At 44.1% G+C, this 21,590-nt stretch overlaps 1 protein-coding gene across 2 annotated transcripts in view; it reads right to left on the bottom strand.

The window, feature by feature from the left end:
- Nucleotides 1-21,590, bottom strand: part of LOC309557035 (tachykinin-like peptide) — an 82,810-nt gene that overhangs the window by 17,126 nt on the left and 44,094 nt on the right. For both annotated transcript variants that reach the window (XM_082259639.1, XM_082259640.1), the window contains exons 3-4: nt 14,997-15,090; nt 6,594-6,617 (exon numbers count right to left, since the gene is read on the bottom strand). In XM_082259639.1, coding sequence (XP_082115765.1) covers nt 6,594-6,617; nt 14,997-15,090 — 118 coding nt within the window. The remainder of the gene's footprint in view (nt 1-6,593; nt 6,618-14,996; nt 15,091-21,590) is intronic.

The following is a 21,590-nucleotide window of genomic DNA, read 5'->3' as shown; positions in this document are numbered from 1 at the left end:
AAAAATGTTATATATTTTGCAGCCTACCAATCCTTAAAGTGGTTGTAAAGGCTCAAGGCTTTTTTTTCCCATCATGCATTCTATGCATTCATTTAAAAAACCTTTTGCGAGCAGCAGCCCCCCGAGCCCCATCTCGATCCAGCGACGTGCATGAAAACAGTGGCTCATCCTGGTCTCTTCCATCTCATAGGCTGAGACAGATACGTCATTTTCTGGTAGTTGAAGGGCAGGTGGAACGCAAATCGGCGTTCCCATTATCTTACATGCTGATTTTTGTCTACTTTGATGTAAGTGCAATAATATTGGTTTTAACCACTTGCCAACCGCCCGCCGCATATATACAGCGTCAGGTTGGCTAGGCTGCGTACCAGTACAGCAATCCGCGGGAGCGCTCCTGGGGGCAAGGGCGCGTCTGCAGCGGCATGCTCCCGCCCCCACTAGGCAGCGGGGATGCCAATCCACAGGACCGGCGGCACCGATTGCCACCGGGCACCTGCGATCGTTCCCCGCTGAGAGAGAACACTGGTCAGCTGTTGTCAACACAGCTGACCTTTCTTCTCTCTGAAATAATCACAGTGCCCATGTGATTCTTCTATATAGGATCACAGGTCTCTATGGTCAATCCACAAGCCCATCCCCCTCCCACAGTTAGAAAACACCCCCTAGGCTCACACTTAACCCTTTGATCACCCCTAGGTTAACCCCTTCCCTGCCAGTGTCATTATTACAGTAACAGTGCATATTTGTAGCACTGATTACTGTAGTAATGTCACTGGTCCCCCCCAAACGTGTCAAAAATGTCAGTTAGGGGTACGATCAGTCCGCCGCAATGTCGACGTCCTGCTAAAAATCACAGATCGCCACCATTACTAGTAAAAAAAAAAAAAAAAAAGTCATAAATCTTTCCCGTAGTTTTTAGACGCGATAACTTTAGTGCAAACCAATCAAAATACGCTTATTGCGATTTGAAAAAAAATATATATATATGTAGTAGAATACAAATTGGCCTAAAAGGATGAAAAAAAATATAGAGCTAAGATAGATGAGGGGGCCCCTGACTCATTTGTTACTATTGTGGGCAGGGGTGGACTGACCATTCGGGGATTAGGGCACTGCCCGAGGGCCCAGGGTCAGTAGGGGGCCCCATGAGAGGCTACACACTACAGAAAGAAGCCAGGAACTTCCATGCAGGCTATGCTGTGGTAGATATTTAAATGCCCACCCTATGTGGCTGAGCTGCAATTTGTAGGTGGGGCTTTGTGTGGCTTGAGTGTGGACACAGGGGACCCCATGATCTCTGATTGCCCGGGGCCCCATGAGTTGTCAGTCCACTCCTGATTGTGAGCACCCTTTAGTTCACCTACGGCAGGTATTAGGTTAAAAATGTGTAATTTCAGTTAAGTCTGTCATAGATGGCTTGAATTTCGGCCGATTCAGCAGGAACTGGCTGAGATTTGAGCCATGTATGGGCAGGCCAATTGTACCCAAGTCGATCCATTGATTGACTTGGGTACAATCATCATGTTGGATGTTTTAGGATGTGATTTTTGCCAGAGGCTATAGCCACTAGCAATAATTACTGTGTTCTCCTAAATGTGTTGACGGGGGGAATTGAGCGATTTTTTTTCCTGCAACCCGTGGTTGCAGAAAAGAAAATCTTGTCATCTATGGCTGTCTTTAGTGTCATGCTGGCAGGGACAAGGGGTGAGCAGAGGGGGAAGCTGCCTTGGTAGCAGCGTGTATTGTAGGGATGGTGGAACAGCAAACTCTTTCTACTATAAGGCAGACAGGAGTAGTACTTCTGTCAGCCCAGTGCTGGAAGCAGCAAGAAAAGAAGGAGAGAGCTTGGAAGAGGTGCAGGCTGTGCTCTCTCAACCCCCCTCCCCAAGCTTGTACATAATGAAAAGTGGGGGGGTTGTAATTTTGCATCTTTTCCCTGGGCACTGGATGACCTGTCCCGCCACTGGTGTCATACTTGGCCACAAGCTAATCTAAAGAAAAGATCAGGCTTGTGGTGGGTGTGGTTGACTTGTTAACTGATAGACAGGAGAAGGAGGTACTCAGAAGAGAGGGAGAAACCTCAGTATAGGCATCAGCAGTGTGTGGATGTTCTCATGCAGTCACAGAGCAGGGAGGAGGCGGGAAAGGAACACATGAAGAATTGCAGGATTAGGGTTGTCTCCCTTCTACTGCTGGGAAGCCATATAGAGGAAATTAATTGTGTGAATGATATGCATACTACTTAAGTAAGCTGTCGATAGGAAAAAAAAAATCCTATATTTTTGTAGTTAGCTGTTTGGTTGGAGTTATCTCTTAACTGGAATTTATTATTCCTAGGATTTCACATACACTTGCCTAATGAGTGGATATTGATTCTTTCAGCTGCTTACATTGTCTTGGGTCCATCATATGGTCAGTCCGACCAATGGTGATAGTTTTTTTGTGGATGGAGCCTAATGGGCTAGGCATCTCTTGACTTCTTTCTAGGTCTTGGATACTCCATCAATGAGATCAGTGCTGGAATAAACTCTGTGGAGACCCCTGAGCATTTGAAACCTTGGGTACCCCCTGGCAGGTTTCTGGAGGTGTCTCGTGAGCTCTAGTGGTATATCATTGAACTAAGTATTGTGCACAATGGGTGCTAGATGGAGATGGCCATCACTACTGTACATTACACATACGTAAGTTGCACCAATTTCTTTTTACAACCTAATAGCTGAAAGAAGATGAGCTTATAAGAGACAAATTGTAATGTGAACCTGATGTCTATGGTTTAGGCACTTTGGGTACTTTCTCTATATAGAGTCTTTATTGTAAGACTCCATTCACACTACCGCGACTTGTCAGGCGACTGGTCAGCCTGACAAGTCGCGGTCCATTGTGTGCTACGGGAACCGTTCTAATAGGAGCGACTCAAGTCGCTCCGACTTAGAAAAAGGTTCCTGTACTACTTCGGGGCGACCTCGGAGCGACTTGCATAGACATTCATTATATGAAGTCTGTGCAAGTCGCACCGAAGTCGCGGTGCACGCGACTTCACAGGTCGCCCCCGAAGTCGTGCCGCGTTAGTGTGAACCGGCACTTAAGGTTTTGTTTATTTGAGTTGATTAATTTTTCTATCTTTTGTAAACAATTTAAGAAGGCTTCAATGTAATTTTCTTTCAAGATCAAATTAATACTATTTTGATCCGTTGTTGTGGGGTTCTTAAATGGCATAGGGGACCAAAGGTAATTTCCTACTCTCCCTATTTGGTAATCTGGCATTAAATGAGATCCCCCTGCCATTATTCCAAACTCTGCTTACGCCCAATTAGGAGTTTTGGATCTTTCCCCACATTCTAGCTCCGTCTGTTACATTCTTCGTAATAGAAAATAAATATAGAATTAGACATGGAGGCTGGGAACCCTTTGTAATGGTCACAGAAAGTGTGTGAACCTGGGAACTCAGAGGATCTCACTAATAGAGTCTGCACAAGATGTAAGGAACTAGCCAGTAGAGTAAAGCCTAGTACACACGCAACGAATTTCCGCCGACCGGTCGTCCGCCTTTTGTCCAGAGTGCTGTCTGTTGGTTGGAATGTGCTCTAGACTGCACACGAATTTTCCCGTACGACAGAATTCTACTTCAGAAGTGATGTCATGTGTTGGATTGCTTTGTATGTGTTCTTTCCTCTCTGAGCATGCCTAGTCTTGCTCATAAGATTTTTCCCCATCAAAATCTTTACTAATGAGATGAAAATCGGACGTGTGTTGATGGTCGACAAAAATGATATAGCCTGCACACCAGGATTTTTTCGGCCGAAAAGTCGGAAATCGGCAGATCGGTCGTCGGACGAAAATTCCGGCCGAATTTCGACTCGTGTGTACGGGGCTATACTCTCCAGTATTTATCAGACGGTAAAATATTATGTTTAGGTAGACTGACCCTTCAGTCATGAATAAACCACCGGCACTGCAGGCAAAATAGAAATTATGGTTCCCAGAAAAAACAGATATATTTGTGATAGCTGACCTTTATAAGATGCTACATGGAGGAGACTCAACTACCATCCCATGTTTAGACTACAGTAAATAATCTATCTGGATACCTTTAATTGTGCGCTGTTTTTTCCAATATTAACCCCTTGCTATTGCTACCTTCTGGGACTTTAATGGGTTCTGAATGAGAGGAGGCGAACACGGAGTTCCTGATCATGTGACTATTGTGATTGACTATCACAGCAATCACATGATCAGGAGAGCCTCCCATCTCCTGATCATAAACGGTGACCAGGAGTTGTCGTTGACAGCTGGGTCAGATTGCTGGGAGCATGCTGTCAGAAGAGAACAGAGTAGCAACTGTACCAATAAATGGCAACCACGCCAATCTATAACTGGCCTTTGCAGCAAGGTACACATTGAAGGAAAGGCACATCACAAAGAAATAGAAGATTTCCCAGCACACTTACCGACCAGCCTGTGAAACAACGGAATGGGCCTTGTATAACACTTTACAGTAAAACCAGAGGGTTTTGTTTGCATACATTTGCAAATATACCTATGTGTAAGCCATAGTGCCCATCCCGGGGGACCTCTGTATATACTGTTAGACAGGGACAATTCGGTTGTTTTGCTGGCTGGTCGGTAAGTGTGCTGGGAAATCTTTTTCTTGTTTGTGAAGAACAGCCTATAACCTGGGTGCATATGCTCAGCACTTGGCCATTGAGGCCCACTTGCCTTTCTGTTAAACTTATGCCGTTAATCCTTTCAATGGGATTTTCTATAAATAAGGTGTACTTGTTAAGATAAAATGTAAATGAAATTGCTTATAGTGACATTAAACAATATACTTCTTTTCTTAAAATAATCTATACACATTCACTACCTTATGGCCCTGTAATCTACTGCCCAATGCTCTATGTACTTTATGAATCCCATAGACAATAGTCCATCTCAGGAGTGAACAAGAGAAGGTGTCTACATTCCTACATAAGATGGGACCATGGGGAATGAAAAAATAAATTTGGAGAATTGGAGGAGGTTGAGAGCAATAGAAAGGCCTTTATTGAGTTAAGAATACATGCTTGAAAATATTTATTGTCACACTCTATGGCCAAAAGTATGTGGACACCTGGCCAGCCCATCCTACTAATATGAGCTTGTTTCATTCCAAAACCATGGGCATTATGGGCATTATCGGTATTAGGGAGTTGTTAAGGAGCCTCCATTTTTTCAATTTATGTGTTTCTGTGGGACTTTGTGCCCATGCACTCAAAAAAAATGTTTGTGTTGTCAAGTAATGATATGGGATTAGAAGACCTGGTTCAAAATTTGCATTCCTATCCATCCCAACGGTGTTTAGTAGGGTTAAGGTCAGGGCTCTCAAATTCCTTCACACCAGACTCCTTAAACCATGTCACCATGTCACACCTGGCCATCCCATCCTACTATAATGAGCTTGTTGGAAGTCTCATTCCAAAACCATGGGTATTATGGGCATTATCGGTATTAGGGAGTTGTGAAGGAGCCTCCACTTTTTCAATTTATGTACGTCTGCAGGACCTCGTGCCCATGCACTCAAAAAAAATGTTTGTGTTGTTAAGTAATGATATTGTATTAGAAGACCTGGTTCAAAATTTGCATTCCTATCCATCCCAAAGGTGTTTAGTAGGGTTAAGGTCAGGGCTCTCAAATTCCTTCACACCAGACTCCTCAAACCATGTCTTTGTGGACTTGGCTTTGTACAAAAGTGTACAGTCATGGTGGAACAGCAGAAAAAGCATGCACCATAGGAAGGAGCGCCAGACTAAATAATAAAGAGGCCAAATTAATTTATTGGTTTAAATTAAATAGAACGATGTGTTTTGAGGACTAGAAAACACTTTAAGGGTTTAAAGGCTTTCCTGTGTGAATATATATGGGAAATTTAATTGCTGGACTTGGAGAGTTACTAGTAACCAGCAGCATCTGTGTGTGAGCAATCAAGATGGCGGAACTGAAAAGGTCCTTCTTCAAACTGTTACAAGGTTGGAAGCGCACAATGATGTAAAACAGCCTTTTGCAAGCTTTTCAACACAGAGGAACCCTTAAAAAACATTCTGGCCTAAGGGAACCCCTGCTAAAAAAGTCATGATACAATAGTGTTATGGTCAGTTGGAAGAATGCTCCTTACATGTGTAGTCATTGGGAAGAATTACTCCCTTACCGACAGCTAAAAGGATCTTGGTGTCAGTGGAAACCTATCTGAGAGGCAAAAATTGCTCATTGCTCAAGGAACCCCTAGCAACATCTGGAGAAACCTTAGAGTTTCATGGAACCCTGGTTGAGAAACCCTGGTCTAAAATGTCTTTGTATGTTGTAGTATTAACAGAACCCTTCCCTGGAGACATCTGAACTCAATCACTTGGAGGTTTGTCAACATCTTTTTGGTCATATAGTGTATACCCAAGTTCTACTTAGATCTGGTTGGCAAAACAGAATAGAAAATGCCCAAAGCCGGACAGGTGAATGTAGAGAGAGGACAGGGAGAATGACAATGTATGACACAGATAAAAGACAGAGCACACAGAAGTGGGACAAAGGGTCTTAAATATTTCACAATCTCATCAACTTACTTTTGCGGGAAATCTGTCCAAATCCTGGAAAAAATAATGAAGAAATTTATTAGATATAGCATCAATTAGAAGCTACAGTATACAAAATTGCAAAATGGAATTACTGCTTTCACTGGCAAAACGTATCCATTATTTGAGAAGGGTAGAAATGTATTTAACACCTTTAAAACCATGTGACACTTATGTGTGGTGGCAAAAAGAAGGCCTTTAATGCCCGTACATCCAGTGCTTTAAGTGGCCCAAATGAGGTGCCGGTACTCTATTATAGCCTATAAATGTTGTTGTCCCCCCCCACCCCACATCAGGGTCCCCACAGAGCACCCCCCCCCCCCCCCCGGCCTGGGCTGGGACTCCGGAGCAGGGGGACTCACTGGTGGTGATTGGTCTGGCTCTGGAGTGGGAAATATTCTTGGGGGGGGCAATTGAGGGCGCAGATGTCCAAAATGAGTGTACTGGTACACTAAGGTGCACGGAGAGGTGGCGGTATGCTCAAGAGCCATATTTGGAAGTGGCGGTACTGAGTACCAGTGCATACCGGCCCACTTAAAGCACTGCGTACATCACACATGAGTAGCTAGGCTGCTGTTGTGTATGTTTTAAGAGTGCGCTGGCTGTGCGCTGTCAACACAAGGACAGAGCTGAAACACGCACAGATCCATAGCTCCGCTCAAAACTGGCCTCTACTTCACATGGACAACCTGGGTTACTGGCCATCTCCACATCTTCATTGAAAATAGGAAAACTTAGCCACACTCCAATTAGCTCTTCTTGAAGTATTTTTCAATTATCAGTGAAGTCTTCAACCTAAAACCAACCTTCCTTGACATGTTTCACCATTCTTGGCTTGCTCACAACGATAGGGAAACTCCACTTGGGAACAAGCCAAGAGTGGTGAAACGCATCAAGGAGGGCTGGTTTTGGGAAAAAGACACCACTATATGTAATCAATTCACTGATTGTTAAAAATACTGCAAGAAGAGCTACTAGGAGTGTGGCTGATATTTATATGTTCTATAGATTGGTAGTCGGCGGGGCCACCTTCTGTTCATGTGACTGCTCTAGCAGTGGCCACATGGTAGCCGTTCCTTCAAACCTCCAGGTGTTCCAAACTGTTTAACCACTTGCCGACCGCTGCACGACTATTTACGTTGGCGGTCAGCCCCTCACAGGCAGAGCGACGTAGGGCTACATCGCTAGCCTGTGAGGGTCTAGGGAGTGAGCGCGCGCCGCCGGAGGCGCGCTCCCGCGTGGTCACGAACCCCCCGTGCGTGTGACTGGCGGACCCGATGTCCGCCGGTCACTCGCGAATCGTCGGGTGGAGAGGAAGAAAGGCAGGCGGCTAATGTAAACAAGCCGCCTTTCATTCTCCCCTGTGTAGGAATGGTGATCATACGGTTCTACTATGTAGGACCGTTGATCACTGTTCCTACACCTCAAGCCACAGCCAATCACAGTTAGAATCACGCCCCTAGGGACACACATAACCCCTCCCTCTCAAAAAAGTTAACCCCTTCACTGCCAGTGTAATTTTACAGTAACAGTGTATATGTATAGCACTGATTACTGTAGAAATGTCACTGGTAACCCCAAAAGTGTCAAAAATGTCAGTCAAGGGCTCGATCTGTCCGCCGCAATGTCGCAGTCCCGCAAAAAAAATCGCAGATCGCCGCCATTACGCATTTAAAAAAAAACAACAAAAATTACAAAAATCTTTCCCTTTGTTAGTAAACGCAATAACTTTTGCGCAAACCAAATCAAAATACGCTTTTTGTGATTTTTTTTACCAAACATATGGTAAAAAAAAAATGGCCCAAAATGTTAAAAAAATTTGATTATTACTTTTTTTTTGGGGGGGAATTTCATATAAAAAATGTGAAAGATATTGTTATTTTTGCAAAAAACGCTGTGGCTTTAATACTATTTTAACCCTGCAAAGTCTACCCATTCTTCTGATAACTCCTTTTTATAAAAGAGTGGATGTTGTATTTCTGTAAAAAAACTTTAAAGCTATCCAATACTAGGAAAGGCAACAGGTTCTCTTGAATGCCATGCTTCAAGCAGCACATAACTTTCTTTTCTTTTGCTTCACTGTTTAGCCACTGGGAGTGAAGGAAACACCTAGTAGTTCTAGGTACAGAGGAGCATGCGCTTCATTCCCGTTCCCCTCAAGTGATGATTGGCTCAGCGCTATCACATTGAGATGAAAAGAAAGTCTATATTCCTGTGCAAGCTGGGGCTGAAGCAATTTGTAACTTGCATAGGTATTGTTTCTTCACTACTGGGGGATGAATGGTATGGTGGGGGTATCTGAGGAGGGGGGCACAAGTTGCTTTCAAATGGTTCCTAACAACAGTCCCCGGTGTCGGCAGCTGACGAGGAAAAGAGTTCTCCAAAAAGTAATGAAGTTTTGTTTTAGGCAGGTAGGGGCACAGTTTGGGCCAATGATGCCATTGCACATGTACACAGTCCTGGATTTGTAGATAGTGCATGAAGGGCCAAACTGGAAAAACATGGTTTACATACAAGAAGCATGGGCTACATTGGAAAATACACATCATTGACTGGTTTGCACCATATTTACCAACTGGGGAGCCTGATGAAGAGCAGAGAACAAAGTGCATGTGAAGTGCTTGTGTGTGTGTGAGCCCTGAGGTTGGCCTGTAGCATCCCCTGATATTTAAAGCGGTGCAACAATTTCTCCGCCCATGTGTAATGAACACATCTGTGTGTTAGGCTCCTTTCACATGAAGGTTCTGATCGGGTCGACCTTACCGTTTTTCCAGGCGAACTCGATCAGAACCCTCATACTTCTCTATGGAGCAGCGGATGTAAACAGGCATGTGTCCCTTTACACCCGCCTACATCCAATCTGATCCGATCCACCAAAAGAGACGGATGGAGATCCGCCCATCGGATAAGATCGGATGGCAGTTGGGTGTAAACGGACAGGCGGCCTGTTAACATCTGGCCACCCATAGAGGAGAGTCGGCTGTGTTCATGTCTGCTCTCCAAAAGTGGAGCTGACACGGACCTGTCATTCACCTGCTCAGCAGAGATCAGCGGACAGATCACCTGCTAAGCAAGTGGGTCGCAGCCGCAGTCCGTCCCGTGTGAAAGGGGCCTTAGAAGTGGCTGTTATCAGATGTAGAGATTTTTGGCATGTTGGAAATCTCTGCTATCCATCAACATTCTAATGGAAAATGAATAATACATGACTTTTAGAGGTCTAAGGGGGCCCTTAGAGCACAATTCTATCAAGCTAAAAAATAAATAAAATAAAATAAAAAAAAATTGCTCACCTATAGCCACTCAAAAAATAAATAAATAAATATTAATAAATATATATATATATATATATATATATATATATATATATATATATATATATATATATATATATATATATATATATATATATATACATATATATATATTTATATATATATATATATATATATATATATATACATATATATATATATATATATATATACATATATATATATATATATATTTATATATATATATATATATATATATATACAGGTGCATCTCATAAAATTAGAATACCATCAAAAAGTTAATTTATTTCAGTAATTCAATTCCAAAATTTAAACTCATATATTTTCTATACATGAGCATACCTCCCAACCGTCCCTGATTCACTGGGACTGTTCTGGAAAATGGTCTGTGTTCTGGAGTCCCGGAGAATCAGGGCTGAGTCCCTGAATGCCCACGGTGGTGAGTGCGGCTTGGTTCCTGCATGCCGCGAGCAACACATGCCAGCCGGCATCTCTCCCCGGCTGCCTCTAACAAGTCACTCTCAGACCAGTGCAGAGCTGAGTGCACTGAACCCGCCCCTCCTCCTTCTTGTGTTCTCCTGTACACGGAGGAGGAGGTGGGGAACAGCACACCATGAGAACGGCTGATCTGTGCTCTGTGATTATTTCCATATACACGAGACTTGCAGAGGAGGGAGGTATAGGGAAGAGGGAGAAAGGATGGATGGAGCTGGGATGGGTGAGGGGGGTGGCTGGAGCTGGGATGGGTGAGGGTTGATTGATGGAGCTGGGATGGGTGAGGGGGGGAGGATGGAGCTAGGATGGGTGAGGGGGGAAGGATGGAGCTGGGATGGGTGAGGGGAGGAAGGATGGAGCTGGGACTGGTGAGGGGGGAAGGATGGAGCTGGGATGGGTGAGGGGGGATGGACAAAGCTGGGATGGGTGAGGGGGGATGGATGGAGTTGGGATGGGTGAAGGGGGAAAGGATGGAACTGGGATGGGTGAGGGGGGATGGATGGAGCTGGCATGGGTATGGAGGGAATGCATGAAGCTGGGATGGATGAAGCTGGGATGGGTAAGGGGGAAGGAAGGAGCTGGGATGGGTGAGGGGGGAAAGATGGAGCTGGGATGGGATCAGGGAACAGATGGAGCCGATATGAGATCAAGGAACAGATGGAGCCAAGATAAGATCAGAGAACAGATGGAGCCGCAAGGGGATTGGGGGGAAGGATGGAGCCGAGATGAGATCAGGGAACGGATGGAGCCGGGATGAATGGATAGAGTTGGGATGGGATCAGGGGATGGAGCAGGGATTGGATCGAGGTGGTGGATGGATCCAGGATTGGATTGGGGTGGTGGATGGAGTCGGAATGAAATCGGGGTGGTGGGTGGTGCCGGGATAGGATCGGGGGATTAGATGGAGCCGTCCCTTGCATTCTGTACATTACACACTCCTGCCCCCAGCATTCTGTACATTACATACTCCTGTCCCCTGCATTACGTACATTACATACTCCTGCACTATATACACAATACTGTACATTATATACTGTACTTCTCACCAAAGCCTTCATTGTCTCAACAGTTGCTGGTTGCTTTGCAGTCCCTGGCTATTTTAATAAAGCTTAGACAAAGCAATCAAAAAAGCATATTTTATAGGTACAAGGAAGCCTGGGTTTTGTTTAACCACATCCCTTAACCCCCTCCCACTGCTAAGCTATTGGCCACGCCCCCCATTTTATCTATCCTCCAGTGTCCCTCATTCTGAAGTTCAAATTTTGGGAGGTATGCACGCGCTACACACAGAATGATATATTTCAAGCATTTTCATCTTTTAATCTTAATGATTATGGCTTACAGCTAGTGAAAAAAACTAAATTCATTATCTCAGAGAATTTGGATTACATAAGACCAATAGAAAAATAGATTTTTAATACAGAAATGTTGGCTTACTGAAAAATATGTCAATGTACAGTATAGTATGCACTCAATACTTGGTCGGGGCTCCTTTTACATAAATGACTGCATCAATGCGGAGTGGCATGGAGGCGATCAGCATGTGGCAGCACTGCTGATGTGTTAAGAAGCCCAGGTTGCTTTGATAGCGGCCTTCAGTTTGTCTGCATTGTTGGGTCTGGTGTCTTTCATCTTCCTCTTGACAATAACCCACAGATTCTCTATGGGGTTTAGATCAGGCAAGTTTGCTGGCCAATCAAGCACAGTGATACCATGATCATTAAACCAGGTATTGGTACTTTTGGCAGTGTGGGCCGGTGCCAAGTCCTGCTGGAAAATGACATCAGCATCTCCATAAAGCTGGTCAGCAGAGGGAAGCATGAAGTGCTCTACAATCTCCTGGTAGAGGGCTGCACTGACTTTGGACTTGATAAAACACAATGGACCAACACCAGCAGATGACATGGCTCCCCAAATCATCACTGACTGTGGAAACCTCACACTGGACCTCATACAGCTTTGATTCTGTCCCTCTCCACTCTTCCTCCAGACTCTGGGACCTTGATTTCCAAATGAAATGCAACATTTTCCACAGTCAGTGATGATTTGGGGAGCAATATCATCTGCTGGTGTTGGTTCACTGTGTTGTACAGGACCAGCTTCCTGTGACGTCACCTCCGGACCGGTGGACAGCCGGATCGTGCGCCTGGAGACGCTGCCATACGGACTGGAGCTTACCTATGTGTAAGTGAATATGTATGTTGTGCAATAAACTTTTTTGGCTAACTACAGTGGCGCCTGTCTTTCCCTTCACTGTGTTGTACATGGACATACTTTTCAGACAGCCAACATTTCTGTATTAAAACCCTTTTTTTTTTTTTTTATTGGTCTTATGTAATATTCAAATTTTCTGAGATACTGAATTTTGGGTTTTCACTAGCTGTAAGTCATAATCATCAAAATTAAAAGAAAGAAACACTTGAATTATATCACTCAATGTGTGTAATGCATCTATATAAAATATATGAGTTTCACCTTCTAAATTTAATTACTAAAATAAATTAACTTTTTGATGGTATTCTACTTTTATGAGATGCACCTGTATATGTATATATATATATATGAATATATATATATATATATATATATATATATATATATATATATATATATATATATATAATATATGGTCCATAAATATTGGGACATCGACACAATTTTAATCTTTTTGGCTCTCTATACACCACCACAGTGTATTTGAAATTAACAAACAAGATGTGCTTTAACTGCAGACTTTCAGCTTTAATTTGAGGGTATTTACATACAAATCAAGTGAACGGTGTAGGAATTACAACAGTTTGTATATGTGCCTCCCACTTTTTAAGGGACCAAAAGTAATGGGACAGATTAACAATCATAAATGAAACTTTCACTTTTTAATACTTGGTTGCAAATCCTTTGCAGTCAATTACAGCCTGAAGTCTGGAACGCATAGACATCACCAGACGCTGGGTTTCATCCCTGGTGATGCTCTGCCAGGACTCTACTGCAATTGTCTTCAGTTCCTGCTTGTTCTAGGGGCATTTTCCCTTCAGTTTTGTCTTCAGCAAGTGAAATGCATGCTCAATCAGATTCAGGTCAGGTGATTGACTTGGCCATTGCAAAACATTCCACTTCTTTCCCTTAAAAAACTCTTTGGTTGCTTTCGCAGTATGCTTCGGGTCATTGTCCATCTGCACTGTGAAGCACCGTCCAATGAGTTCTGAAGCATTTGGCTGAATATGAGCAAATAATATTGCCCAAAACACTTCAGAATTCATCCTGCTGCTTTTGTCAGCAGTCACATCATCAATAAATACAAGAGAACCAGTTCCATTGACAGCCACACATGCCCACGCCATGACACTACCACCACCATGCTTCACTGATGAGGTGGTATGCTTTGGATCATGAGCAGTTCCTTTCCTTCTCCATACCCTTCTCTTCCCATCACTCTGGTACAAGTTGATCTTGGTCTCATCTGTCCATAGGATGTTGTTCCAGAACTGTGAAGGCTTTTTTAGATGTTGTTTGGCAAACTCTAATCTGGCCTTCCTGTTTTTGAGGCTCACCAATGGTTTACATCTTGTGGTGACCCCTCTGTATTCACTCTGGTGAAGTCTTCTCTTGATTGTTGACTTTGACACACATACACCTACCTCCTGGAGAGTGTTCTTGATCTGGCCAACTGTTGTGAAGGGTGTTTTCTTCACCAGGGAAAGAATTCTTCGGTCATCCACCACAGTTGTTTTCCATGGTCTGCCGGGTCTTTTGGTGTTGCTGAGCTCACTGATGCGTTCTTTCTTTTTAAGGATGTTCCAAACAGTTGATTTGGCCACACCTAATGTTTTTGCTATCTCTCTGATGGGTTTGTTTTGTTTTTTTAGCCTAATGATGGCTTGCTTCACTGATAGTGACAGCCCTTTGGATCTCATATTGAGAGTTGACAGCAACAGATTCCAAATGCAAATATCACACTTGAAATTAACTCTGGACCTTTTATCTGCCCCTTGTAAATGGAATAATGAGGGAATAACACACACCTGGCCATGGAACAGCTGAGCAGCCAATTGTCCCATTACTTTTGGTCCCTTAAAAAGTGGGAGGCACATATACAAACTGTTGTAATTCCTACACCTTTCACCTGATTTGGATGTAAATACCCTCAAATTAAATCTGAAAGTCTGCTGTTAAAGCACATCTTGTTTGTTTCATTTCAAATCCATTGTGGTGGTATATAGAGCCAAAAAGATTAGAATTGTGTCCATGTCCCAATATTTATGGACCTGACTGTACAAAAACTGGAGCACTCAGATTCTGGCGCAGCTGTGCATAACCAATCAGCTTCTAACTTCAGCTTGTTCAGTTAAGTTTTGACAATAAAACCTGGAAGCTGATTGGTTTATATGCAGTTTTAGTAAATCATCCCCATGGTGTGCAGGTGCATTCTTTTGATTTTGCCTCAGACTTGATCTAACTTTTCTTTGACTTTCATTTGCTGCATGCTTCTCAGTGACACAGACACAGCCAGGAAGCTAGCATTTTCAAAGGAGGGCAGAATTGGCAGCTTCTTCTTCTCATACATTCAAAAAAGTAAATGAATAAATAAAGCACAGAGCAATCTTACCATTATTCCTTTTTCCCATTAACCCATAGAACCTTTCTGGGTTGGGTTTTCTTGCGATCCTTTGTAGAAAATTTTCAAACACAGGGAGATCCTCCTAGAAATAAACAAAAATCATGCTTGTTATATCCTGTTGAGTTTTAGCACAATAAAATTGTTCCAGCTCTAATAAAATGCCAAAGTAAAATCTTAGATATACGTCCACAGAAACGAAGGATGTAGGCAATATAGAAAATTCCAGTTCCGGCTCTAGTTGAGTTCCAGTCTAATGGCTGTCCTAGTTGTAATATGGGTTATCTTGGATAGAGACTGATTCAACTACCAGTATGCCTTGGATTGCTATAGAAAAGCAGAGCACAGAAAGGAAACCCAAGCAAACAAAGCAAAACCAATCCAACTCTATGAAGATGGGGCCATCTTGGATGCCATAGGAAGACCCTAACTTGAGGCTACATCATGGTAAGGACACAGTGATTTGAAGATGTGACATGGCTCTGACATCAGCTGTGTGGAGTACTTGTTGGGGTAGGGATGCTACTTTAAACACAGATTTGGTTCTGATAGTATATGCGAGTAAAGGCCAGACCAAAGTTGGGTCTGGACTTCAGCAGCCCTCAGCTCTCTTATGAAGCTTAAAGGAAAACTGTGAAAATAGGCATTATTGAGTTGAATTTTAAAGGCTCCACATCTTGGCTTCATTGCCAATGAATCACTGAACTGGAATAAGCGCAAAGGACAAGAGTTCAAACTTTTCAGACTTCATTGACTGCATGCTGGTTCTTCGAGAGTAACGCACTATAGAATAAGTATGATAGCAGTGGGAACTTTGCTAGCAATGGCACCTCACATGTTTCTATCTTATTAGGTTCAGTTTAATGAGAGAAGGCCCTTCCCTCCCATCCAATGGGCACTATAGGAACATTGAACTCATTCCTCAACACTTTCTTTAAAAATGAATTCCAGTGACCCTTTAATAGTAACTTTTGGGTGCCCACTGCCTCCCAGTGCCATCTTAAGAGCATTAAATGGCACTGGGCAATGCAGTGCACTGGGGCCCTGCCTACACAATCACCCATGAGCATAAAAATGCAAATTATCGATAAGGCTATACACACACGGACGGGAGTCAGACACGACTGTCCTGTGTGTGCCTGTTCCCGTGGAGGGGGACAGGCATTCCTGCAGTTGTGGGCTCCCCCACCATAGCCCAAGTGGCCTGAGAGCAGCGCAGGGCCGACAGGCGCTTGCCACCTGCTAGGTTTGGCCGAGGGATGCACACAGGATTTGGGACTAATGCTTGGCTGGGGCTGGGAAGCTGGGGCCTCCTTGCCAATGGGGCCCCCCGGCAACTGCCCAGCATGCCCATTCGGTAAGATGGCCCTGCTGCCTCCTATATAGTAAGAGTCAAATGCATGTTTAGTTTAGGGAAGGGGAGGATTGTAAAGTAGAGGAATACTTACCTTATTCCTCATTCCAACCCCGTAATATGGACAGGCTCTTGACATCCTAAGGTACAATGTAGGACAGCTGATCCTGCATTGTATGTGCTGATGTCCCTAAGGCAACATGAACAGCAAATAGGAGTGGCTTTGGGGCAATGGTCGTCCATCCCAGAACCAGAGGGTAGGATGCCTGCAGCTTTGCTGCCATGTTCCCTGTGCATCCCTGCTCTGCTAAACCCTATACATAGACAGCAAGCGTATTTTACTACTGACATTTTGAAGCTGACCACCCTCAGACAATAGGGACCTACCCCACACTTAAGAAGGAGGACCAAGAAGGAGACTGTGTGGTCACGTGACCGTTATCAAATATAAAAAAAAAATATTTTTTTTATTATTTCAATAAAGCTTTCAGAAAGTGTATTGCAACAAGGTAATGTGCTTTAATTTCATCGACTTCACATATACTTAAAGTGGTTTTAAAGCCTTCAAGCTGAACTCCTGGCAAATGTTTTTTTCCATGCAGTGGTTAACTGCTTGTTTTTGTCTAGGGGTTCAGACAGCTGACTCACCTAATCCTCTTATCCTTTCAACTCAAGATGACCGGTCCCTTCGGCTCCCCCCCCCCCGGCCCCATCCCCCTTTCAAACCAGCGGTGGATGGTTCCTGACGTCATCATGCCCATAGACCAGCTCTGGATGTGAAGACGTCAGCAACAGTCCACCGCTGGTTGTGGTGGAGTGCCATTTTCCAGAGGATTGAAGAATTGGGTCAGTATAGGCTCTAGGTCAGGGGTGTCCAAACTATGGCCCTCCAACTGTTCAGAAACTACAATTCCAATGAGGCATTGTAAATCTCTGACATTCACAGACATAACTAGGCATGATGGAAATTGTAGTTCCTGAACAGCTGGAGGGCCATAGTTTGGACACCCCTGCTCTGGGTTGACCCCTAGATAAAACAAGCAGTTAACCCATACAGTGCAGGCACAGCCCAGAGTTGGGCTTTAAAGTGGTTGTAAAGTCAGAAGTTGTTTATCTTAATGCATTCTATGCATTAGGATAAAAAGCATTCTGTGTACAGCAGCCCCCCTCAGGCCCCCTAATACTTAACTTAGCCCCCTCTCCATCCAGCGATGTCCACGAGTGCCTCAGCTGTCCAGGATTGGCTGAGACACAGCAGCAGTGCCATTGGCTCCCGCTGCTGTCAATCAAGCTTAGTTAACCAATCAGGAGAGAGAGGGGGGCGTGGATAAACAGCATCTCCTCGTCTGAATGGACACAGGGAGATGTGGTTCGGGTGCCCCATTAGCAAGCTGCTTGCTGTGGGGGCACTCAACAGAATGGAGGGGCCAGGAGTTCCGGCAGGGGCCCCCGAGAAGAGGGGGATCCGGACTGCCCTGTGCAAAACCAACTGCACAGAGCAGGCAAATATACCATGTTTGTTATTTTAATAGAAAAAAAAAAACAAGACTTTACAATCACTTTAAGGTTTTTTATTTACTTAATGCATTCTCTGCATTTAGCTAAAAAGCTTTCTGTGATCAGGATCCACAACCCCCCTCCACATACTCATTCTTAACTGAGCCCAATCTCGATCCAATGCTGTGCCCAAGAGCAGAAGATCTCTCTCCAGTCTCTCCCTCCTCACTGGGCAGATTAATAGCGGGAGCCAATCAAATCCAATGACAAAGGGAGCGGGGGTGAGTCAAAGCCTCACTATCTGTGTCTATGGATGCAGGCAGCGAGGCTAAGGAGCATGCCTGCACGGGTACTCTCCCTAGTAGGTGGCTTGCTAGTAGGTGGTGTGCAAAACCACATAGCAGGGAGTGGTCAGGAGTGCCAGCAGGGGACCCGAGAAGAGGAGGATCTGGGCTGCTCTGTGCAAAAGCATTACACAGAGCAGGTAAGTACACCATGTTTGTTATTTTAATAGAAAAAAAAGCGAGACTTTACAATCACTTTAATGTTTTTACACCTTAATGCATTCTCTGCATTTAGGTAAAAAACTTTCTGTGTCCAGGATCCACCCCTCCCCCTTCCCTCCACACACTCATACTTACCTGAGCCCAGTCTTGATCCAATGCTGTGCCTAAGAGCATCAGCTCTCTCTCCACTCTCTCCCTCCTCACCAGGCAGATTAATAGCAGCGGGAGCCAATCAAATCCAATGACAAAGGGAGCAGGGGGTGAGTCAAAGCCCCACTATCTGTGTCTATGGATGCAGGCAGCGAGGCTATGGAGCATGCCTGAACGGGTACCCTCCCTAGTAAGCGGCTTGCTCGGGGGCGGTACTCCAAAAGGAGGAAGAGCCAGGAGTGTCGGTGGGGAACCTCTAAGAGGAGGATTTAGGCTGCTATGTGCAAAACCATATAGCAGGGAGGGGCCAGGAGTGCCAGCAGGGGACCCGAGAAGAGGAGGATGTGGCCTGCTCTGTGCAAAACCATATGGCAGGTAAGTATACCATGCTTGTTATTACAAAGCAAATGTATAACTTAATAAAGGTTTGGACTTGGTTCACATATGTCCGGCTGCGGTTTCATTGCGATTTTTAATATGAGTTTTATTAAGGCAGGAAAAGTAAGACTTCTCATTTAATCCAAAAATAGCAAAAACGTCAAAACATACATAGATACAGGAAGAACATTCTTGTATACATTAAAAGTACGCAAATAACAAGTCTAGCCCTTCCCCCGCACCCCTTTTATGGAAGTAAAGGCAAGAGAAAAGTGGGGACAGAAAGGGAAGAGAAGAAGCGACAAGAGGGGAGAGGGGTAGGAGGAGGGGGAGGTAAAACAGGAGCATAAGGGGAGGGGGGGAAGCAAGGGAGAGAATGGTCGGGGGGCCCGGCATGGAGGGATCCGAACAGGAAAGCCCAGATATCAGTCGATGGGAGTTACCCAGAGCAGCGACCTCCTTAGACACAACAAAAAGGTCCCAATTTGGCCATTGAGTTGCATATTTCTCGCGCTGGTGTCGGGAGGACAAAAACAGATCCTCCATCTTACTGATGGCCTCCACTCTACGCACCCAACTCACAACTGTGGGGGGGGGGGGGGTGATTGCTTCCAATGACGAGGGATGCAGGACTTGGCCACATTGAGGAGGTGTCTAATAATCATGTATGTCCGAAAGATGTAATAAGAAGAAGGCAGGATCATTAGGGATAGGATGGTCGGTGAGGGTCTGAATAATCCTGCGTATTTCCTCATTGCGATTTTTAAAAGGAATCCGGCGCAGTTTCGTTCACCGGTTCTGGTGCAAACTTTTACTTCCATTCGCACCTGAAGCAGACTGAAAAACGTACAGGATTCTTTTTAAAAACGGACTGAGGCCCAGTCCGGACATATGTGAACTGGCTCCATAGAAAGCCAGTTTGGTTCACTTATCATGCGAATCGGATGCAGTTCAAAACGCATCCAATTGGCATATATGTGAAGGGAGTACGCTCAACAAGAATAAGAAATGAAAATAAATTCACATCTACATAATCCAAATTGTTGGTGATTCTCACACAATATGAAAAACCTTAATATGAAGGTGTAATGGAAAAATAGTGTACAAATAAACATATAAACAGGCATGTTATCCATAACACATATAGGATGAGTAAAGTCCTCAGATCATTCACACTGATCCCAAAACAGCCAAAGAATGAAGTACTCCGGTCCCAGCTGACGCCTGATAAGGATAAACGCGTCGGGAGGAGCAGCACGCCATCACGCCACGGGGTCCGCACTGCAGGCTGCCACGTTTTTGCATCTTGGAACCATTGTTTGTGCTTAGTTCCTCCTCTGCCATGTAAGTGTGTTTTTATTTTTTAATAATGTTTTTTAAGCCCCGGAGGATTTGGCTGCTCAAAGACCAGGGCCTATTTTGCGATTCGGCACTGCGTGACTTTAACGGACAATTGCGCGGTCGTGCGACGCTCTACCCAAATAAAATTGACGTCCTTTTTTCCCCACAAACAGAGCTTTCTTTTGGTGGTATTTCATCACCTGTGCGATTTTTCCTTTTTGCGCTATAAACAAAAAAAGAGTGACAATTTTGAAAAAATAACAATATTTTTCAAAATTTTTTATATGAAATTCTCAAAAAAAATGTAAAAATCAAAATGTTTTAACATTTTAGGCCAATTTGTTTTCTGCTACATATTTTTGGTAAAAAAAATCGCAATTAGGCGGATTTTGATTGGTTTCCGCAAAAGTTATTGCGTTTACTAACTAAGGGAAAGATTTTTGTCATTTTTTTCTTTTTTTAACTAGTAATGGCGGCTTTGTTTACATCAGCCGCCTGCCTTTCTCCCTCTCCAGCGGGAGATTGCGAGTGACCGGTGGACATCGGAGCCACCGGTCACTCGCGGGGGGATGTCAGGAAATGAGCGGGGGCAGGAGCGCGCCGCCGGCGGCGCGCACTCGCCCCCTAGAGACTCGTGGACGAGCGACGTATCGATACGTCGCTTTGCCCAGGAGGGGCTGCCCGCCGCAGTATATGTACTTGCGGCGGTCGGCAAGTGGTTAAAGGATAATGCACTATTGCCACCTTATATTTTTTTCCACCTTGGGGGAGCTACACTAGAGAACATTTAAAGGTTTTTCATATTGTGTGAGAATCACTAACAATTTGGATGATTTAGATGTGATTTTCATTTCTTATTTTTGTTGACCACACTACACTATTTTCTATTTTCACCATTTTTAACTCTAGTGCTGCCGCAAAATTGGAAGGTTAGCGCACGCCTTTCTTTTCACATAAATGTGAACTGAGCCTGAGAATCACTTTAAATATAAATAATTCATCCCATAATACTTATACAGGATCAAGTTGTAAAGTATTGCCTCCAAACATCTGCTTCCTACAAGGATAATATATTTAATGAACGGAAGTGCTCTCTCCTCTCAGTAAACAGTCTACAGTAATGCAAAACCTCTTCACAGTCCATATATATTGTATGACCGTAATACAGAATCGCATTACACATAATTGCAATGATCAGAATATTTACACCAACTGCACTCGACACATTACAAGCAGAAAAACACATTATACAGAAAGCCGTGCGGTGGAAGTGTGCCGGTAGCACAGGGTAATGCAGATAAGTAGTGTACAGTTACAAGGAGGTAAAATCGGCCCAGGAGGACCTCAAAGGAAAAAACT

The sequence above is a fragment of the Pelophylax lessonae genome, assembly GCF_965119305.1.
Source record: "Pelophylax lessonae genome assembly, chromosome: 5".
Classification (NCBI taxonomy): Eukaryota; Metazoa; Chordata; class Amphibia; order Anura; family Ranidae; genus Pelophylax; species Pelophylax lessonae.
The sequence above is the reverse complement of the archived record's forward strand: the minus strand, read 5'-3'. Positions and strand labels throughout refer to the sequence as shown.